At 42.1% G+C, this 23,571-nt stretch overlaps 1 protein-coding gene and 1 long non-coding RNA gene across 3 annotated transcripts; one reads left to right on the plus strand and one right to left on the minus strand.

The window, feature by feature from the left end:
- Positions 1-8: 8 nt before the first annotated feature.
- Positions 9-18,757, minus strand: ZRSR2 (zinc finger CCCH-type, RNA binding motif and serine/arginine rich 2). Its single transcript, XM_032680851.1, has 11 exons — positions 18,663-18,757; positions 16,898-16,977; positions 16,650-16,746; positions 16,241-16,349; positions 15,834-15,920; positions 13,549-13,587; positions 11,337-11,452; positions 8,327-8,540; positions 6,026-6,081; positions 5,737-5,846; positions 9-5,080 (listed from the first exon to the last, which is right to left on the minus strand). The coding sequence occupies exons 1-11, from the start codon at positions 18,707-18,709 to the stop codon at positions 4,599-4,601; spliced, it is 1,437 nt and encodes a 478-aa protein (XP_032536742.1). The 5' UTR covers positions 18,710-18,757; the 3' UTR covers positions 9-4,598.
- Positions 7,049-10,467, plus strand: LOC116783350. 2 transcript variants are annotated; one of them, XR_004355646.1, is made up of 4 exons: positions 7,049-7,293; positions 7,979-8,070; positions 8,972-9,022; positions 9,916-10,467. It is a non-coding gene; the product is annotated as an uncharacterized LOC116783350 (long non-coding RNA). The 2 variants fall into 2 exon arrangements; XR_004355647.1 differs by lacking the exon at positions 7,979-8,070.
- Positions 18,758-23,571: the final 4,814 nt, after the last annotated feature.

The following is a 23,571-nucleotide window of genomic DNA, read 5'->3' on the forward strand; positions in this document are numbered from 1 at the left end:
CTCAGTGCTGGCTTAAAAAAAAAAAGGGAAATTTTATTACAGTGCTTAACCTGTTCTTGAGCACTTCATTAAAAAATGTTGAGTATACTGTGTCCAAGATTAGTTATTTACATCCATTTAAATTGTACAGAAAGCAATAAATTAGCAAGTTTTTGGAAGGCTTACCACATTAAACATGAAATTTATTAAAGTGGATGTTAAATTGATGGGGTAGTACCACTTCATTTGAAAATTAAAAGAAACCATATGTTCAGAGAGAATTCTAGATAATACAGACTGAATATTCAGTTCCTTTCATGGAATTCTGAGCAAGTCAATTCAATGTTCACAGTCGTGGTCTCAACCAAAAATTCCTCAGACGAATCTGTTCTCCACCTTTCTAAAAGAACTGAACTGGTTGATGATGTCAGCAAAGCATGGGAAAAATTTACCATCTTTGGGCATTTCTGAAATTATTTGAAATAAAATTTGGTTTCTTGAATTTTCTGTCTCGTGGGGAAGGGGTGGGGGGAGCTAAAGAATCAATTGGAATTTCTGGATTGTTTGGGCAAATTGATTGTTGGCTTGAGTGTCTTCAACTTCACTGACTTAAGTTTTTACCTTGTGCCATGGATTATGCTTGTACAGCTTGCTTTGCAGTCTGTCTCATGGCTTGGCAAAGACCGTCAATGTTTCATCGTTTTTGGTTTTTAACCATAGATACTGAATTCAGCTGATATATCGGGGTTTATTTTAATTACAACAAACTTACAGTGAAAGCAAAAGGAGCTGCACTCTTCAGATGATGTAAGAAAATAAGTTAGGTCGTTAGGTTACTAACTAGCATAGACCTTCATCTTTCATGTTTTGAAAGAAGTGCTGATCCAGGACAGGAAGCAATAGCATCTTTGAGCAGGCTCTTGCATGTCTTTAGAAAAAACCTCAAGTTATTCAGCACACAGGAATGTCACTGGTACACTTGAGAGCAGTTTCTGATACAGTGAACGTGCTAACACAAAACTGGATCCAAGAGAGCCATGCTGCCACCACAGAGCATAAAGCTGGGAGAGGAATCCCTTGGGATGCATTTTGGACAATGTGCCCTATACACAAAGGAAGGGGCCAGAGAGGGAAGGCCTTTCCGGGTACGCTTGTTCCCCTTCCATAAGAAAGGCCGTGCATTCAACACACAGACACGTGCTACCCCTCCTCACCCTGTGATGGGTGTTTGCTACTCTGGACAGGCAGACAGGGAATGAAATCCCACAGAGGAGGCCAGCTGCAGCTGGAGGAAAGGCAGTGCTGCGAGAGGGCAAGCCCAGTTACCTGATGCCTTAATTCTGCTGGGCAGCAACAATGCCTGTGCCTATGGGAATTCCTACCATGCTGCCACTATTCCCCTTGTGCTGCTGGAACAAGGCAGCCTTGCTGCCAGGCGGGCTGTTCCTGTTCCCACAGATGGGCAGGAGCAGAGCTTGCTACCCATCCTGACTGAAAGAGGGTGTCTGGCAGGCTCTGGCACTGCCACCCCCAACCTCTGCATAAACACCCGCTCTCAGAATCACGCCAAAGCACCTCTGTGATCCCTGCAGAATTCACAAGTGAAAAAAACTATTTTGAAAGCTGCTGCTTTTAAGCAGTCATTAAAAAGCAACCCAAAACTTGGCCAATATTAGTTCACTTTATAAGGTCCTTTTCTGTGGAATATGCAGAATAACACGCAGTGGGAACAGGCTATTTATTGCAAATTTAAATCCTTTCTGTGTTTTACTGGGGCTTCGCCCCTTTGGGAGAGAAAAGAATTAAGCTTAACATTAAAAAACTTGTAGCCTTTTGTCTCACCAGAATAAATAGCTTACTCAGCTAATAATAAAGAAACACAAAACCATGCATATAACACTACTTAAGGCTATGAAGCAGAGAAACAATACTGAAAAATATGAACTCTGAAGTTAGAAAACTGGTTGGATCCCAGGTTTCATGCTGACAAATGCAAGCTAAATGTCAGATCTACAGCACTCAAATTCTGTGTAATAAACAGACTGCGGGTGAAAGTGAAGGGTAATCACAGCTACCAGTCCTACACTGCACAGGTACAGCCAGCATGGTTGGGTCCAGACCTCAAGAAAAACAAGCTGAAGCTTCAGCCATGGTAGTAGCAGAAATAAAGTATATTTAAATTTCACATGCATCTCTGAGCAAGCCTTTTTTTTTTTTTTAATTACAAGAACCTTTTTTTTTTAAAAAAAAATACAGCCCCTCAGCTTCCCAGATGCCGTTATAAAACTGTAGGGACAAGGAGCCTAATTACCTGTGGAATTCTCACATGGGTGAGAGTTTGTACTTAGCTTCTAATCCTACAGAGACCTGGTTTGCTTATTTCACCCAACAGGTCACAGGTTCCCACCACCCACTCCACCCCTCCTTGAGCTTGGTAATTCATTTTGCTGGGATAATGCTCCTCCACAGCCCAGCCGCGTGACACAGGATGCACAGCGTCTGCAGATGTCCCAAGGCAGCTCTCCCACTGCCTTGGCCAGCAGGCTGGCTCAGCAGCACGAGCTGTGGGAAGCAAGGCAGCCCCAGGGAAAGAAAGATACCAGCCTGCTGGTGACATCTCTGCACGCGGGAAATGCCGGTTCAGTTCTGCTCCAGGGAACTGAACCAGAGTTTGCCACATGCTGCACAAGTGACCACTGAGACAATTGAGCATCTACAGAAAAACAGAAACCTCAGGAAAAATCTGTCTGTAAGGTCTAGTCAGAAAAAGGTATGTTATGAGAAACTGGTGGTCACAAATTTCTCAAATGGAATTTAAAATTAGTGCTGTCTATCCTTTGAAATACGCCTTTCAAAGTTATTATTTTAAAAGTTATGCTATTACAGCTCCTACATCTGTTAATAACTAAAACATTTAATCAAATTAACTAAGCTACAGCTCTGCCTACAGTTATGACAATATATAGTGAAAGTTGGGTTTGAACTGAACATCAATATATATAGCACTTTTGTTGTATTACTCCATACTGGACAAAAGTTACACATGAAGAAAGAAGGAAAAATGTATAATCAGCATGCTAGATGCAGTATGCATTTAGAAAAGCAAAAATATATATATTATATCCAGAAGCAATGTTCACTCACTCTTAACTATACTGGGGAAAAAAAAAATTCTTGCTGTGAGGAATGCTATTGGTAAAGTTTGGATAATCCAGATTTCCTATGGTAGTGCATGTTACATCATTGGAATCTTAATTCCTATTTGGGAGCACTTCACGCCTACTTCAGGCTTCTAACTCATGGGGTCTGATCTGTATTCTAAGGGCAGGAGCACAAGTTCTTTGGAGAAGCTAAAGAGAGGGAGGTATCTCTGCAGACCTGCATCTGCAGCCCCACAAATTGCTCTCTCCAAGCATCTGAGGTGCCCACGTTAAATACCTGAAGTTAAGCTGTATGAGGTACAGTCCATCTAACAGCACAGATCTTTCATTTAGAAGTGAAAAAATATTTATAAGGATTTATCTAACTGCAGGTACTTTACTAATACAGCTGTCATTTCAAAAAGGTTTTGTCCCTGTAACTTCATTTTTATGTACCCTACTCTCCACCTTGGCTGTAGGAAAGCGAGGCAGTAGGGTGCCTAAAACTGTTTGTAAAATAAACCTAAAAGCCATAAAAAGTCAAGTCCTCCTCTACCAAAACCAAAGTATTCTTTCAGGTATAAAACCTGCAGTTTCTTCAGCCACTGTACAACTGTCTTGATCGAGCCTTCACAATCACATTTGCATCTTTGGTTCCCCAATGGGACACTTCCACCCCTCCAGCACAGGTTAGGCAAGTTGTTTTCACCTACAAATGGTGTGCAGCCAATTAGTATGTGAAGCATTTTCTATCCTTACTCAAGGATTACAGTTGCATGGTTTCCACTCTTCCTTGGGGATTAAGGTACTGAATAAAATGATTGTTTCTCTGTGTACTTCCTACTCGGTTTTAGTCTACTGCAATCCCTACAGGCAATTAGTCCAGCAGCTCAAGTCAGGGGAGAGAGAAAAATCCAACACTCATGACCACAAAGCTCCTACTGGGCAAGTACTGTACAATCAAACGGTGATGTCTTTGAGATCCCTGTACTCAAACTCATAATACGATTATATTTACTTTGTCTAGAATGAGATTTCCCATAAACAGATGAAAAATACAAACGGCAGTTGTCTACACAGACCTCGGTCTGCAGCGTGCAGGGGTGTGAATTTACTGCACACTGGCTGTTCTGTACTAACTCCCTACAGGGACAGGAAACACTTAACACACACAAAACAGAAATAAGCATATACCAAAGAGGCTTTACTTCTCTATTTGTACTCAGTGTGTATCCAGGTGTTGCAGCAGTTCGGAGGGACAGAGTAGCTAGAGTACTTGACGTTCACACCTTCTATAGGACTTAAAACTTTTCATTTTCTGAAGCTCAGCACACAATAAACTAGGTTCCTTTATTAGGAAGAAACATTTTAATGTGCAAGAACACTTTATTTGAAACTCAAAATATATCTGGTGCCCTGTTGTAAAGATTTCTCTGTCAGATCTATTTCTGATCAATTACCGATTTCTAAAAGTAACTCTCACTTTGTTTTGGGAGTTTCACTATTTTTTCCTCTGCTGCTTGATCTCTTTTTACCCCTGCTCCTGGATCGAGAGGAACTCCGGCTTCTGCTCCGACTGCGAGTTCGACTGTGACTTCTGCTGCGACTGCGGCCTCTCCTCTTTCTCCCCCTGCTGTGAGACCTCCTCCTCTCCCGGCTCCTCGACCGCCCCGACCGGCGCCGCCTCTTGTTTTTGCGGCGGTTCTTTTTTCTCTCGGACTCTCCATTTCTCCGGTAAGAATGATCTGGGCTCGGGCTGCCCCTTCTCCTGGACCGGCTGTAATAGTCATCACGATGGCTTGATCTGTTTCTCCTTTCAGAGTTTTTAGACAACTGATTAGTCCGTTCAGGAGAAATGCGTATGTCTCTGTTGGCCTCCCAAAACTCATTGTTTGGGTTTTTGAATACGTGAAGAAAGTTGCAGTGTTTCCCTCTTGGACACTTCTGCCTTTCAAATAAGCCTGCAACAGATTAGGGTTTGATTTTTTATGAACCAGATCATCTATTAAATCTCTTTCTTCATCATGTACCTACTGAGAAGAAACTTAATAAACTGAATTTCACTTCTCCAAACAGAAAAACATGCCTCTGACCACCTATCAATTTAATTCACACAAGATTAATTTTCCTTGTGTACTTTTCTTGGAATTAACTTTTTAACAACTATGAAGGTTTGGTTTTACCTTAGAACAAATTTCATTTTTCATTTCATTAAATTTCATTTATCTTAATCTAAGAGTGTAAATCTAGATAAGTTAAATGTGATAGCTACTGCTAAGAACTGTTGATAGTTCAGAAACTGCTGCTGCTTTTTGAGAGATAATGTAGTACTTCGTGTAGTTTCATCTTAAGATTATATTTCCAAAGCTAGAATCTAAACTTTCTTTTCCAGTCCAAGGTAAATCCACTAAAACAATTCAGGCACTTACATGCCATGGTATAATATTCCTTTTCTTTCCTAGATCTACACAAGCAAGTTAGCACATTTGTCTTCCAAACGGAAATGAACTACAACATTAGGCAGATCCGAAAGCTGCAGACTAATCCTTCTTTTTCACTTCCATTAGTACTCTTTGAGTAACACTCGTTCTCTTTTCCAAGTGTTTACATGACTCACCACAAATAGCAGTTTTCCACCTCGTCACAGGACAGAATTCACAATGAAGCTGTCTGCCTGCATACCATCGTCCACTGAACAGGGCCAGGGCTGCCTGACAGTCCTTCTCTCTTTAAAAAGTGAAACGACACACAGTATTACCATCACACAGTCAGTTCAGACATCACTTACCAATTCTGGCCTCCCATTACAGTATGAGAATGAATCACATGGATTATATAAACACTTCTTATTCATTACTCAACGCTGGAGTTTAGTTCTAGCACTGAGTACGACTGCGAGTACTTACGACTGGTATTGGACATAGACATTTCCTCGCAGGTGAGGCTCATAGTTGCAGCTGACCTGAGGGGTTGGAAACACAAAGTCAGTGCAGCAGTGGAAGGTTTATGCTGTACAGCAGCTCCTGCATTCTGAGATGGGCCATTCATTTATGAGAGCTCGTCCATATCAACTTAGATATGATTTTCTTCTGAACACTTAGTTTTAACCAAAAAAAAAGAAAAAAGCCCTTCTGGCTTATGTTTGACTGTTTCCAGCATTATGCTTTGATTAACTCTGGGACCTCAGCTTCACTTAGCCCACAAGACAGTTTATACTCCATTGTCTTGCACTGGAGCATAGGCCAACCCTTCTGTGCAACAGACAAATCTGCTCTGAAAACAATTAGTAGTATCCTCATGTGGAAATGTGGCATTCATTACAGTAAGAGACTCTTTAGAGCAATTTACCTTTACAGCATCCCCGTGAGATGGGTTAGAAAAGCTGAAGTCACCAGCTTTCACTGTACAGGTTCTAAAAACCCTTTTTTTGTAATGACTTAGCATTCAGAGTATAACTAAAGCTCTCAAAAAATACACAAATTACCTTCCAGAAAACTTGCTGCTAATTACAAAAGATTCTGATGGGCAGGCCCAGGCAGGTGGAACACAGTTCCCCAGGGCAGAACTGCGATCCCAACCCCTGTTGCCCCCAGGCCTCTTCCAGTATCTGCACAAATGAGGCTAGCAGCTCCTTTCATCCCTGAACCCTGACTGATCCTCAGGAAATATTTCTTTGTGCACTGGATCAGGAAAGGGCTTCAGTCACAACAACAAGCAGTTGTATAATTAAATATTACAGGAAGGAGTCAAACTATTTGAGATAAACAGTGTCAACACAAGAACAAGAGAGAATGATTTTGGCATAGACATTTTTGGGTAGGAAGAGTGTTTTATTAGGATCTCCCAGACTCTGGAGCAGCTTCCCAGAAAGAACAACAAGAATAAAACCTTGGGCTACACTGGAAAAAGAAATCAGCTGAAAGAGGGGTGTGTATAATCTGATTCTAAACAGTTGCAGAGACTCAGTTCACTCACAGTTAAGATCCCTGCAGCCAACGTGTCATTCTGAGGCATATCTAATGTAATGAAAATGTCCATAAGAATCACCTTGTGATTGCACAATTGCCTTGGAAGCCATGGGATGCCACACAAACAACCACAGGGGACCCAAGTAGGTGCAGCTTAGCACAGCCACACAGAACGACGATACAAAGTCAAGGATCTGACTTTGCTGGTAAGACATTTTAACCCACCTCCATAGGGAATCTACATCTCCCATCTTCTAGCACAGACCACAGCTTGCTGATAGCCCATGAGTCAAAATATGGAGGGGATACTCCTTCAAACAAGTGAAGGTTTCTTACCTATAAAGCTCATTACACAACTATTGAAAATTCACTCTTTCTACTTTCCTCTTGCTTGAAATGCTAATACCACCTCAGTCCCGAGGCAGCTGTCAGTAGATGGAAACAAAAGGAGAAAAGGCACCATGTGCCTCCTGGTGACTGCAAGAAAACTCTCAGGAATGGCAAGCAGAAAGGGATGCTGCAATGGATTCTGATACGAGGAGATTTCACCATCCAAGCTGCATAATTTTGGGGCAACATGGGACTGTTAACACATATCATTCATCTCAGTGGTCTCCATTTACAGATCCCTGTTTTTCCCCATAAGAAATCACAATACAAGTGGGAAAAATTCAGTACAAAACATTCAGCAAAGCAAATGCACAAACTAAGGATGGATGACAAATCTAAACACCATTTACATAATTTACCTTTTTATAATTCCTACTGGAATACCTACTAGCTTTTCAGTTCTTTGTAATCTGATTTTATTTTATTCAGCCAGTCCTAAAATGACATTGTTTGGGTGTACACTCCAAATACATTTCATACTCCCACTATTTCATTCCTTAGGCACAAATACAGTAGCTCAGATGTATTTATACTGTCTAACCATCTCAGTGGACCCTCTGGGGCTTAGTACAGGATAAAGAAAGGACTGCGAGGTAAGTGGGCTGTTGAGCAGTGTGAAGAACTTGCAATATAAAAGCACAAGCTTTTATAACAGTTCAGAGGAATGGGAGAGAAGATTCACCCAGAGGAAGACAATGCTCTGTAACAGCAGTGGCAAGTTTGCAGGTGACATGAGAGACGTACAGCTTGCTGTAAGGACACTGTAGTTTCCTAACGCACACAGGATTTAGCTAGGGCACGCCGGACAGAATTTTTCTTAAGGCTTGTAAACCACACTTAGATGCATACCTTGAACTGAACAACCTTCCCCACATTCTGAAATTCAGGGAGTACGTCCTCATAGAACTCCAGGAACTGCTGGTAGGTCTCCTCGTCGCTGTACTCAAGACTCGCATCTGTGTCATAGTCATCCCTCCGGCACTGCTCCATGCCAAAGGTGATGAACATCCCTCGGACGAGGAGTGTCTTGCTGGATGTTGGGTAGTTATGCTTGCGAGAACACCTGGAGAGTAGTAGAGAAGAAAGAAAAGTGGAAAGATTGGCACTTGCAGCAGAAAATGCATTTGTTGAAGCTTCAAACACTTGCCGTTTTCAGTTAGAGTTATAATAAAAGAAAATCCATTAGTGGGAGATCAGCGTATTTCAATTAGTAAAACAAATCTTTTGGAGTGAGTTTGCACATAATCTTAATGCTTCCTGCCATGCACAAATACATCATTGCTTAAGAAAGCGTATCTACAAAAGCTATAGATATCAGTGTCACAATGAGAGCTAAAGTAATTTCTTTCAGGCTACTAGGGTTAAATGTGTTCCCAATTTCTGAAGGGCTTAAAAGATTGCCAGTATTCTTTCTACAAATTCATCTTAAAGCAAATCCCTGCTCTTCTTTCCACAAACTAAACATCTTTTACTGAAATTGTTCTCATCATATAGGGGTGGAGAGAGGGAGTGAGGGAAGGACAGCATGTTTAGACCTGTGGTTGGGTAAGTACAAGACTGCTATTTTTCCACTTCTAAAAAAAACCATAAAATAAAAAAACTCTTTAAAGTCAGTCTTATCTTAGTCTGCATCCTCTTGGCAGCCATAAAATTATTAGGTCTCCCTCACCATCCATCATATTCAAGCTACCTCCCTCACATGCTGAAATACTGTTCTCCCCCAGACACCTTTAGATCCACTAAGAACACAGATGTTCGCCTCCATGTTTATTTCACTGTGCTCTATGATCTCCATTTCATACTTCCCCAAGCAACCGGGTCATGCACTCTCCAACACATTTCTCCTATTCAGGACATGCTCAGAAAAATATCCAGACAATCTGCCCTCTTCGTCTGGCACTGGCACAGCACAGACAAACTGCAGGGAGGTCAGGTCTCAAAATGGGCAATTCCAACCTAGACTTCAGCTACCAAGTGTCTTTCTGCACCCAGTCAGTCAGTTACCTTCTGGTTGACACTAGACTTTAAAAAAAAGTGCCCTATCTCCAAACCCAAAACTAAACCAGGAGACAATTAATTTGATGATTATTATTTTTTTACATTTGAGAAGCTGCCTCCTTTTCCTGTTCAATTTGAATAATAGAACTCAAAATATTAAATCCAACCAATACTGCCTGTACACAAAATGACTACAGCACATGACAGAACAAAAGGAAATTAATGACCCAAAAATCCAGTATTACTGCAAAATATCAGGGTTTGAATTAGAGGAAATGGATAATAGTGAACTCAGCCAGTTTTAGCTTCTTCAAGATACAGTGAGCTTTGACAAGATTCAACAATTATTTATTGGTAACACTGGCTCTTAGTTTTTCCCAACTGCTTCCAACCCATCCTTCCAGTTCTTACCCTGGCTGTACCTGTCCTTCAACTTACAGACAGCACCAGTGGTTAAAATGACCAGAATATGAAGGAAGCAGGTATGGGAGGAGAAAGAAGGAAGATGGAGAGTATCTGAGATCAACAACTACGGATGAAAGAAGAAGAGCAGAATATGATGTTTCTCAGTATTTGTTTTCCAAGCATTATTCACAGTTCAAAGCAAAGCTGAATTCTGTGCAACCCATAAATAATCCATGGAGGTTACCTCTATTAAAAACCACTGAAACAAAAATACTGCAAAGACCTAGACATTTGAAAAGCAAAAATGGTGTCTGCAGTGAAATAGCTGGCCAAATCTTTATTATGGAATTAAACACATATTTCAAAATAGAAAAAAAAGATGTGGACTTGAAGCTTCCATACAGTTGAATTATCACATAGTTATCCACAATATACATCACACTGAAACAAATTACTCCTAGAATAAAGAAAACTATGATAGCTGGACCACACACATTTCAGTGATACAAGTTAGTAAAATAGCCTTATTTATGCTGAAGATTCATGTAATAAATATCAGAGTCCTTCCCTGCTAAGATGTTATTCCTCCTAAATACAACAACAACAAAAAAAATCAGGTATTTTCTAGTCAGATGCAGCATTTGGGTCATCATTGTTCCTGGTCACTTATGAACATGAACTCATACTCCATGAATCTGTTTACACTTTTGGCTTTCTCTGTGTCCTCAGGCAACAGGTTTTGCCATTTGTTTCATATGAGAAGTCCTTTGTTTTTTAAAGCCGGTAAATAGTCAGAAACACCTGATGAAACTGCAAATAATCCTTTCCATCCTACCATGAATTTCCTGTTCATCTGCCACAGCCCTCCTCCATCCCTTCTTTCAAAAGAGTCTAGACTCAGTGACTTCTCCTACAGAGCTGTTGCTCATCTCTCATCATCTTGTTGTCCTTCTCTGTTCTTGCCTTTTACTATACTTCCCTCCCCTATCAGTGTACAAGACTCAAGAACTAATGTATCACACACTTAAACAGTGAGAATTCTGGAAGCTTTCACAACAGTGCAGATTTACCTTAACTTGCTTTAGTCCATTTGAGATTTGATTTTATCTTTTAGACAATGCAACATATGCAAAGTAGACAACATAAAAAACCAAAATCTGACATTTCAGGCCTGTACTAATAACAAACCAAATATACTCTGTCTGAATATATCTGTGCATGTGTCAGAGCTAAGGAAAACTAAGTCTGACCAATGTAACCAGAATGCACCATCAATAATATGCCATAAAAAATAGCTCAATTCCAGCCAGGCAATGCTTCTGCTCTCAATCCACATCCAAATACATGAAAGTATTTTATATAGCAATTTTTCTTCAGTTTGCTTATGACCTAATGAAATTGCCTCCCTTTCAGATCCCCAAAACATTTCTATGCTGGTAAATATTCAATTGATTACCTGTCTCCAAATCGGCAGGAACCTGTTTTAATATAGAAGGGGCAATTCGCTCTATCCTTCTCTGTTCCCAGATTCTCTGGGGGCTCTGGGTTATGCCAACTCACACCATTCTCCAGCTGTGGAAAAAACATTCAAATACACAGAAGTTAGAAATTAATAAAGAAAGGGAATGTCAAAAATAAAACTGACAACTGAATTCACGTGCAATTGTGAGCACTGGGCTGCTACAAGGCAAGCTGAATCTATTTAAAGCATTGTTTTCAAAGCTGCCCAGTGCCTTGGGCAGCTTTATACACCTGTGCCATGCTTTAGCCCCAGCCAGACACCAAGCCCCACACAGCCACTCATTCACTGCCCCACCAGCGGGATCAGGGAGAAAGTAAGAAAGGTAAAAGCTGAAAAACCCATGGGTTGAGATAAAGACAGTTTAATAGGGAAAGCAAAAGCCAGGTACACAAGCAAAGCAAAACAAGGAATTAATTCACTGCTTCCCAAAGGCAGGCAGGTGTTCAGCCATCTCTAGGAGAGCAGGGCACCATCACATGTAACGGTGACTTGGGAAGACAAACACCATCACTCCAAAAGCCCGTGCCCTTCCTCCCTTTTCTTCCCCCAGGTTTATATACTGAGCATGGTGTCATATGGTCTGGAATATCCCTTTGGTCAGTTTGGGTCACCTGTCCCGGCTCTGTCTCCTCCCAAACTCCCATGTATTGCCAACTTCCTTGCCAGTGTGGCAGCATGAAAAGCACAAAAGGCCTTGGCTCTGTGTAAGCCCTGCTCAGCAATAACAAAAACATCTCTATGTTATCAACCCTATTTTCAGTGCAAATCCAAACCACAGCCACATACGGGCCACCATGAAGAACATTAACCAGCCAAAACCAGCACAACTGGGAGAGAGAAAGCTAGGACTATTCACTTGTTTGAGCAATAGCTCAAAGCTCAGCAAGCTTAGCATTATTGCTGTTCTGTGCATCTAGAAAAGGCTAAAATAAAAACAACATGCCAAAGGCCGGAATTTAAAAAAATTAAATTCATAGTTAGCACTGGAAGTAAAAGTGCCCATACTGGTCATTTTGGTCCATTAGGATTTCTGTAATTCCAAATGGGCTTACCAAGTTGCAAGCCTTGACTGACTACAACCAAGACACACATTTTAAAAAGGGAATTTTCATTCTAACCAAGTAATCTGCAAAGCTGAGTGGCTTTACAGTTCTCCTTTTAAATCAACTGAAAACTGTTTATTTACAAGCAGCATTTGACCCTGCGACCAGTTCTGTTCATGACTTGCAGCCACAATTTTCTCTCACCAGAACAGCACTGTTACTTCAGCAGTAACTGAACCCTGAACTGATACTATAATGCGATCTCTCAACATACCACATTTCTGCCTATTCCTTTGCAGACATGGCTGCTAATACATCTTGAGCTCTGGACAGGTAGCAGTTCAGAGCATTCTTCTACCCATATTACGAAACAGAGTTAGATCCCTACCTAAAGAACTGTTTAAACATGATTTGGAACCAAATGTAACTATGGCGATCAACACACAATGGATTAACGAGGTTAAAACTTATTTTTCAGATTCATGCAGTGGTTTAAACAGAGCTAGAATCCTCACGAGTTTAATTTTATGACAAAGATAAAAAGCCAAATTATTCTTTAAGGCAATTTCTAAGATTCAAATGAAAACTGCAGTTTTCTTTGCTACACACTGCCAGCTTGTGATCCATGCTCTTCCAGACATCTGAACAGTCAGCTTCTTCCTCCCCTACCTTTTTCTTTTCCTTAAGAATCTGTGCCCTTCTCTACCACTGAATCCTCTTATTCAGAGCCTGCCATCTGCTTAAAAAGACAAGTTTGTCTTGCCACCCAGGACTGACAGATTTATTTAGAATTACAATTCACAAATAAACCATCATGCACAGTGTTTTTTAACAGCACACAGCAGTATTTCCAGGTTCATTTTGACTCAGATCTCCTGAACAGTCATCAGCATGCACAGCTGCACTGCCACCAACCAGCCAGAAATATGCTTAATTATGTTCCACCCAGTAAATAATTGTTTACAGCTCATGCAAGCCACTATATATTAAATTTATTCAGGCCATTAGGTTCTCAAGAGCAGATGGACAGCATGCTAGAAGACAAACACCGGATGGAAATTAAATTACTTTTCAGTTCTTTCTCAGAAAGTCTCTGAGCATACCTGGCTTTCAGCTTGATCCAGCATCCTCTGCACAGCTGCCTATAAATGGTGCAAACACAGGACTAGTGAAAACCCTGAGGACACGCAAAACATCTGTTGTCTTTAGTTAAGAACCTAATTTACAATACTCAATGATTATGCATAATGAAAGTTTGATGGGGTTTGCTTTAAAAACAGGAGATTTACTTTGGCTCTGTAGCAGTTCATGTACTACCAAGTTGTTAAAGGATACATCAGACAAGACCCTTATGTAGATGATTTTCTAAAGTAAACAATGGACATCTTAGAAGTTTAATTTTCTTTTTTAAAACTGTCATTGAACTACTGAATATTTAAATGTATCTCCTGCTCTAGCACACAGTCTGGTTACAGGTAAGGCCATAATTGTTTAGCTGCACTAAACTTTTTAACTTAAGCATTCTATGTAACACACAGAAAAACACAATGCTCAGTGAGTCTCTGTTAAAGCAAAAGATGTAACTCTTAAGAAGCCTAAACATCATAAGTTAACTGTATCTAGCCTTCCAAATACAGGAAGACAATGAGAATATTCTTTCCCTTACTTCTTCTAACTGGGCTGAGCAAAACTATATCACTCTCCAAATCTGGCTGGAAATTGGTTCTAACAAATTATTCTAAGAAGTTCAAAGAAAAAAAAGACATTTAAACATAATCAAAACAAGAAAATATGCTAGCACTGTTCTAATTTGGAAAAGAATTAATTAAATTAAGAAAGAGCAAATAAAAATTAAAAAATGCAATCCAAGATGAGAACACAGAGCATCTGGTACTAATCATGAAGAATGTCAGATTTAATCCATCCTATTAAAGAAAACCAAAACAGAACAAACAAACAAAAAAACAAACCACATAAACAGAAGAACAAGCCAAAACAAAAAACAAAAATAAAGCCCCAAACTACCACCAGTCACGAAATCATAAAATCTATTTTTTCATCTTAGGGAGGGAAATCAGCTTCTTTTTTAAATCACTGCTAGAATTTGAATAAACTGCTGTTTCAAGACACAGGAAAAATCAATTAAACAACTTTCTGTTGCTGGAATGGGTGGCTCCACTCCTAGCTGGGTAATCAGTTTCCCTCTGGCTGCCTGTCAATGCCCTCTATGAGCCAATTTAACTCATAACACAGTAAAATAGTAACCCAGAAAAACACAAAGCAAACAAGCCAACAAGGAAGCAAAAAAGCAGCTTCCATCTAGTTCAGAGAACCAAATTATCCCACTGAGGCCTTGGGCAAACCCAGGCACGAGGAGAGAGGGGAGGAACAAAATCCTGCTGTTACCATGGTTCAACTCTCTTTGAACTATATCTCAACCTTAAATCAAGGACACGAGCATCGTTTTCTCTCCCTATTTACTGCAAAGAGAGAAATGGACTCAACACTAGAGGAAGTAAGACAGGAAATACAACAACTGCTGTTCTTTGGCATTCCTTGTGCAAGTGTTACATCATCAGTGGCACAACCAGCTATTAACTGCGGGAGACAGAACTATCTGCTCATGGCTCCTCTCCTGCTGTGGTTACCAGACACAGTAGCAAGACATCTCCCAGTGAAATGACTGGAAACTTTTGTGATTGTGGAGAATCAAAAATGACCAGATCCTAGAAAGCTGCAGTCACCCTTCACTGGGAATAACAGGCCAGTCCTCACACTGGATTTCTGTACAGGACATCTTACATCCAGGTCATTGAACTTCTAAAACTTAAGAAGAATGTATCATTAACAGAAACGTCATCAATGACCTGTATCTTCAGTATAATTTTTTATTCCACCCAAAGAGCTCTGAAAAAAGATACATCCTGCTGGATGAGTCAGGTAAAGAAGAGCTGTAACACATCTTTTGATTAAGAACTGTCTTAAGGAACAGCAGCAATGTACTTCCATATTCCATATCCTCTTTGGGCATTTTCTTCAGCACTGACTGTGTTCAACTAAGACATTAAGGAAGGACCATCTTTAACACATGATGCAGAAAGTGCACATATCAGAACCTGCATTGGCAGTGTGCCTTCATATTTAACTGATGTAAGCAATTACATACTCTGGACAACCAGATGTGTTAAAACAAGTTACCCTTTATATGGATTCATTAGATGCTCTTTAACAGTGATTAACAGTTTTAGGAAATCAAACAGAATGGAGTAACCAACACATTTACACATTTGCTAATTATAACAAAATCCATCTTCAACATGCATAACTGTTGCATTTCATCATGTAACAGGATATGTAACATGTTTATCCTCCCACCACCAGGAATCACCTCTCTCTCTTTCTTCTCCTGTTGCTTCTGCTGTGCCACTTCTCTCTCTTTTCTTTGCTGCTCTTCCCATTCTTCTTTGATCTTCCTCTTTATGATAAAAAAATTAATTATTTAAGGAAATAGTGCTTTATAATCCAAGTCAAAACTATCTTGTTTGACCCAAACAACTCCTTGATCATTAAGTTTCCATCCAATCACAAGCAGCTAAATCTCTGGACAAAAACTCTTTTAAGAGTTGCTGTTTTCTCTTCCTTTTCAATTTTGCTCTTCTAAATGAAAGACAGAAGAGCTCGTGCTCTCAAACACACAAGGATCAAGAAAAATAGGTCCATGACAAAACAGTAAGAATATTACCCTAAGTCTACCTTATTTCCAGGCACAACAGTGACAGTCAGTTTATACATCACCTCTTCTTCTTCTTGCCGTTTTCTTGCAGCCTCTTCTTTTTCTTTCTTTAGCTTGAACTCTTCTTGGGCCTTTTCTTCTCTCAGCAACCACTGCTCATGTAGTTTTTGTCTACCAAGGAAACAAACCAGACACTACTCAGACCCTCCATTTAATGAGTATCCAGAACTGACACGATTGTCATGTACACAATTCAAATTTATTGCTCCAGCAATAACTGCAGCTTATCTAATCTTCCTTAAAAGAGAAAATTCAAATGGAATCATTCAGGCATTAGAGAAAAGAATGGTGTAATCTGAAATATTAAAAAATGTTCTGTTTTACAGAATATATTCAAACTTTTCAAAGTATAAAAATGGAATTGACTACCTAAGTGTCTACTGCATATATGCCATTTCAAAGATTTTTCACCTTTCTGCCTCAAGTTTTTTTTCTTCTTCTTCTTCCTCCTCTTTCTCCACTTCCTCCTCTTCTTCCTCAGACACAGATTCATCTTTTTCTGTAGCCTCTGAGAAAAAAGCACAAAACAATGCATCTACATAACTGGATGCTACAGCCAGCAAAGGATACACAGAATTACACCCTTAGAAAAAAAAAAGAAAAAGAAAAAACCCAATCACTTCTAGTTCCACTGACAGCATCAAGCACTTCACAGTTACCTGAGTCCCTTAGTTTGGCAAGCGCCTGTCGTTTTTTTTTCCTCTTCTCTTTCTTCAGAATAGCTCTGTACTTTTGATGGCTGAAGATGAGGAACATGAAGATGAGAAAACAGCCAAACAACTAATTTTTACTGTCATACATGCAATTAATTTCCTTCAGCAGAAAAAAATCCCACAAAATGCAAAATTAACAGCCACTCGTATGAAACAGTAACTCTGCAGCAGCATCTGACATGACAATGAAATCTGTAGATCTGTGGCTGTGCTCTTAGAGGTACACATGGACAGCAGCAACAAGACACCACACAGGGTCTCATCCTTCTTGAGCTCTGCAGTGTTTGACATTATCACCAACTTCATGAAATCTCTCTCAGCTCCTGAAACTTGGTCACTAGATCAGATCAGGGAGCAAAACTTGGGGATCTTCTACCCTCCAATTTTGGCACACCTTTCAGCACATTCTAGTCTTTTATGAAATTACAAGTTTTCTCTCATCTCCCTTGATACTCTCCACTGGCAACAATCTCAATGCATAGATAACAAAACACACACGACACACCCCACAATGCTCAGCTCTGCTCTTCTGCTGCAGAAGCTTGGCCAGACTCTCCCTTGCTTGTCTGACAGCTCTGCATGGCTGCCTATAACCACCACCATGTTTGCACTGTGGTTAAAACTTCTCTAAGTATCTAAAACCTTTTCACATCAACCGCTTTTCTGACAATTTTCATTCAAGGTCCCTCTTCCATGCCAGTTCGTAATGGAAAAATAGGAGGGAGGAACGATCTCCAACTCCTGTCATTGTGCCACACCAAACACTGACGGGACATTAAAACCTTCCCATTTTAAAAGATTCCACAAGCATAACTCAGAACTTCACCAGCATCCCCAGTCCTTCTGTTCAGGGCTGCTCACATAGCCACCACCTGCTGTGGTGCCATGGTGACACCAGGGTGGCTGTCCCGGGAGCAGCACTGCCCTCAAAAGCACTGTCCCTACATAGGCCCTCTGACCTGGCCAGCCTGGACACTCCGTGTCTCTGCCTGAAACAGAATGCATCCCTCAGCAGGTGCCTGGAGATGAAAGCAAGAACCTCCTTCCCAGTTCCCACGCTTCCTTAGGCACTCCTAAAGCCCAAGGCAGGAAGGGGGCTCCTTCACTCCCCTCACTCCCGGGCCAGCACAGCACACCGCTGAGGCGCACGGAGCAGCACCGCCCCAATAGCTCCAGGGCTGGGCTTCGTTTCCCCCTCGAGCCGAATGGCATCGGAGCACGGCCTTGGCAAAGACCTGGACACCTGGGCCGGGGGCTCCCATCCCTGCGGCGGGGCCGGATAGGGCTCAGCCCGGGCACGTACATCCCGCAGCCTCCCCGCGCCTCTGATCGCCACGGCCGCCGCTCCATCGGGCACTCCCCGCCCCGCGCGGCTCGGGCGGGCACGGCGGCCCCGCTGCCCCAGGACCGGCAGGAAGCGGCCCCGGCAGCGCCCCCCGCCCCGCCTGCCGGCTGCCCCCACGGCCCCGCTCGCTGCCCCTGCACGGCCGCGCTCCCGCCCCGCGCCTCCCGGCCCCGGTTCCCCCCGCCCCGCGGGGCCACGGCCGCGCCGAGCTGCGCCACTGCCGGCCCCGGCCGCGGGGCGGCCTCAGACGCGCCCCCCGTGCGCCCGGGCGGGCTCGGCCAGGGCGGGGCCGCGACCCTCTGCGGGGACCCGCGGGCTCTTCCCCTGCCCCCGGGGGGTCCCGGCCCGGCCCGGCCGCGGCCTCACCTCGGCTTCCCCAGGGGGGGCTCGGGCACCAACATGGGCGCCGCCATCTTGCGGGGCCGAGGGGGCGTCACGTGACCCCGCGGCGGAAGGGTGAGAAATCCCTTCCGGCAGCGGCGTGAGCAGCGGGGGGGCGGGGCCGGGGGGCCTCGGCCGGGGCCTCGGGGTGGGAGAGGGGACGGAATTCCTGTTAGTCCTCCTGTCGGGAGCATTCACGAGACAGGGAGTGCGTGGGGAAGTACCACTTTAAATTCCAGTTTACCAAACTCTCTTAAAGACCAGAAGCGGTGGTCTTTTTCGGTGTCCCAGAGATCACAGAATCACAGAACGGGTCAGGCTGGAAGGGAGTGCAGCGGGTCACCTGGTCCAACCTCCCTGGGTCATCCCAGAGCACGTGCCACGGGATTGCGTCCAGATGGTTCTTGAGTAGCTCCGGTGAAGGAGACTCCACAGCCTCTCTGGGCAATCTGTTCAGTGCACAGTCACCCGCACAGTAAAGAAGTTATTCCCTATGTTCAGGTGGAATTTCCTGTGCATCAGCTGCTACCTGTTGCCTCGTGTCATTGTGGTTGACACCACTGAGAAGAGCCTGGCTCCATCTTCTTGGCACCCCACCTTCAGATATTTATAGACACTGATGAGATCCCCTCTCAGTTGTCTCTTCTCAAGGTTGAACAGGCCCTTCCTGATTCAGCCTTTTCTGGTGATGTGTCATTTTCTCAGCCATGCGGAGTAACTGGGTGCCAGTGGTGCAGTGCCTGAGCTCGCCCGAGGTGTTGCTGCACATGGTAGTGCCTGTGCTGGGTGATTGTCCTGGCTGCCAACAACTTGTGCTCTGTGAGCTATCTTGGTTGTGTTGGGAGTTGTGGGAATGTGGGGTGTTCCCACACATTCCAGAGTTGAGGGAAGTCATGGCTCCAGTGCAGCAGCATTAGCACACTGGACTGGTACATTGTTCAGTTTAACTCACACTGCCTGTCACGAGGTGAGTTTCCATGTGTTTCTTGGGTGCCATGAACGTGGGGGATAAATGGCTGCCCTGGCCCACAGCCTGTCAGAGGTGAGGGAAGTCACAGCTCCAATGTAGCAGCGGCAGCAAACTGGACTGGTACATGGATCAACTGAACTCACACTGCTGATACACTCCCATCATTGTCTCTGAGGCATACACCTGACTTGATTATAAATATATTTCATGGCAGGAAACAAGAGTTACTCCTCACAGACCGTCGTGGATACAACGGGTGGAAATATGCCAATTGTCAGTAGTCAATTCCTCGGTGACACAGTGATAGATTGCAGCCTTCAGAGACAGAGTATTTGTAGGTTTTATTTGGGCATGTTTTGCATACCTATTAATAATGTACATTGTTGATTAATGTCTGAATTATTGTCCTAAACCACAATGTAGGATCTTCTTTCCTATATCCTAAGGGTAGTATATTGCATAAACAGTCTGAGCTGCTGGTGGTGAAGCACACCACAGCAGGCTTTGTCAAAATCTGACTAATTGACTGTGCTGTTCATTAACAGCATAATGAGTATCCTCTTACTTATTCTGAAGCTCGGTGAAGTTATTCAGAGCAAGCATGTGACTGCTATAGTCAGCAGTTACATTTGCTGCCTGACCAATGAATATTCAGCCTGTGACCTCTCTGCTATTACTTAACCACGTGTCAGATCCCAGACTGTCTTAAAATGTTAAGGAGTTATCCCTATTACTTTTCCTGTTTCTTATGCAGAACATATATGTAAAATAACATACAATTTGCTGCTTCTTGGATACAGAAGATGGCAGTATTGTGCATTTTACAACTGTTGAACCATTGACACCCATGAAAATTTTGACAAAAGCAACCAAATGTTTTCCATAATCTTATTTCATTAGGAAATTGCAACTATAACTTTTCATCCTCCTTTCAACAGAGTAAGTGCCATAATATTAACCTTCCCTTAAACTGTGTCTGAGTCAAAATTGAGAAATTCAATCATTCCTTTGGTTGGTGTGCTACATTTCATCATGGCATTTTCCCAATGTACTTGGGGAAGGCACCATCTAAGCTTATATATTTCAATAGTGAAAAATAGGATCTCTTTTTAAGAAAACACAAAACAGCTATTACAAATATCCATAATGATTCTGAAAAAAGCTATCATCCTCTTCAAAATAGGAATACAATATAATTACATTTGTTTCCATTTTGTTTATTATTAATTTATACACATGCAGCAGCTTTATATTCAAGTCCAGGCACAGACTTTCATACAATTTAATAGATACAGTGTAAGAAAGAAAAACATATGACCATTCCAGGAAAGAGCCATTCACATATCCAAAGTAATGTAGCATTCCTGTCCGTAGCTGTTAGTCCCTGCACTGGAATTACAGACCACAGTCCTTTACAAGCATAGTTTATTTTGGTGGACACCTTCAAGAAGTCTGTGGAACTTATTCTTCTGTATTTCCTGAACAAAAATACACTTGCATGGTACAGTGTCATGTGAACCTCATCATGACAAGGTCAGTACTGGATGTACAGATTATACTTCATGGAATAGCCCAGAGCAGAGAAACTTTTATCTTACAGCTTGAAGTTACTTACCACGTTGCATTATAAATCTCTGTATGTCTTTCAAGATGTGTGCACTGAACTCTACATGTGCAGTAGAGCAGATCTGAGCGAGAGTGCAGAGACTCCATCTGGCACACATTTGCACTTCCTTTCCATGTGCCTCTTCTGGTTTCCATTTCGTGTATTTCCATCACTGTGGACTGACATAAATAGATAAGAAGTGTTCAGTCTTGTTTGCCCAAGTCCTGTGTGGAAAAAGGAAAGATACATTTTATAAGCATATAGATTATGTAAAAGTTGTCCTCGCCTTACATAATATTTGCTGTATGCTTCAGGAGGAAAGTGGTACTTTCCTCATGGAATTGTACATCTCTTTTTTTTTCTAGCTGAAGAAAATGAACGTAAGAGAACATGTGGGATATGGCAGTCAATCATTAGTATGGATTTGTCTGACTCAGAAAATACATGTTAACTAGGAAACATCCAGGAAGTGTGGGTTTGGGATGCGACAGTTTTCATTGACACTTCAGAGCTGTAGATTGTACTATAAACATGACAGTGAAGTGGCAGCACCACCCTTCCCCACCCCCTCTGTTTGCTCACTCTCAGTGCCAGCCCCACTGTAGGCCGTTCTGAGTGCTTTCCACTGCCAAGTGCCCTTTCCAAGGTGATACATGTGAATGCTGGAGAGCACGTCCTTCCCCCCCTGCTGCTAATGCCAGCACGACTGTCTCAAGGGGTTAACAATTTCTCACAAGTTGTCTGCTTCTGTGAGCACTGATAAAAACTCTGTGACAACTTAAGTCACTTTTGCACTGTTACAGTGATTACAGTGGTGGCAGTCCTCCTTCAACACCCTGTTCCCCTAAAACCTTCTGGAAAGAACTCACATTTAATGAGACTTAGGCTGGACCTTTATCAGCCAGCCTGGTCTATCAGATGATACTGAGATTTGCTTAGATCCCAATCTCATCAGTTTCTGCAGCCTGCAGAAGACATACAGTGTTTGTCATTTCCATTGCCCCTGGGGAACTGCACAGTGCTCTGCACAACTGGGTCTGCAGTCCTCCAGGTACATTTCCATGAGTGACACACATTGACTCCTGCCTCATAAGAATTGAACACAGCTATTTAAGACTAAACATTAACTTCCTCAGAGTTTAAAACTGTTAATTTGTCAAATTTGAAAACTGAGGTTAAGTTTGGCCATAGCTGTTAATTAACTTATAGGATAGCTATCAATATTTTACTTGCCTGGGATTTTCCATTTCAAAGACATTGAAAGGAGCAGAAAAAGTACTTTGCTAATCACATGGAGAAGATGGAAGGGGTCTGTTTGTTTGCTTTACCGAGTCACACGTTTCTTGAAATTTCAGTCCTCTCCTGATTTGTTTGGTACTTAGGTATATATATTACTAAATATATATGTACAGATAATAGATGAACTTCTGGAGGCCACAAGTGCTGAAAAAAATTATAGAGATACTTTTATTTTCAACCAGGCAGACAAATACATTTAGCACAACAAGGGAAATAGTTCTTTGCGCTAGTTCAGTGATGTTTCTGGAATGCAAATTGTACATGAAATTCTTCATGGCTATGACCTGTAGCTCAACAGTAGTTAGGAGAAACAAAGGTACTATAAAAGAGGAACTACTTAAAAATCTAGTACCTCACAAAGTAGAGAGTTGAAAACATACATTGCATATGTGCATGTAGATTATTTGTTCAAGCAAACTGATGCCTGATTGATTAATCAGTGGCAAACGAATGCAAACATGCTTTAACAGTGCTCCATATCTGGCCAAACTGGGAGCAGAGAGGCTGGGCAGAAGGTTATCAATGCAGGTACATTTATTACAGAGATACAAAATGTCTGTCTTTTTAGATTATGCAGATATACTCCATTTGTAGCCTGAAAAGTTACAGTGCTTTTTAAGACAGTACTTAAAAATACCATTTCCACTTGAAGAAAAGTTATTTTCTTACTAACACCTTGCATGTCCACCTGTCTTGTTTAAAAAACATGCTGGCTTTCAAAACCAAGTTACAGATGTGCAGCAATCAGTTGCCTATGTGCAGTGCTCTGTGCATATACAGCTGGATAAGCACAGGGCCCTTCAGCTGGATGCATTTGGCACACATCCAAGTTGCTGTGCACATATATATCAACTGCACGATGTGCACCCTGTGAGCTCTGAGCTAGGGTGTTTATCACACTGCTGCTTCCCCTGGCCTCCTCCCCTCTCTGCTGGAAAAAATCATTTGTCTTGCTTCTTGCCAGCAAGATAAATTGGGGAAAATCAGCCATCTGGGCTGGAAGTCAGCAGCTCTGATCA

The sequence above is a fragment of the Chiroxiphia lanceolata genome, chromosome 2 (genome assembly GCF_009829145.1).
Source record: "Chiroxiphia lanceolata isolate bChiLan1 chromosome 2, bChiLan1.pri, whole genome shotgun sequence".
Lineage (NCBI taxonomy): Eukaryota > Metazoa > Chordata > Aves > Passeriformes > Pipridae > Chiroxiphia > Chiroxiphia lanceolata.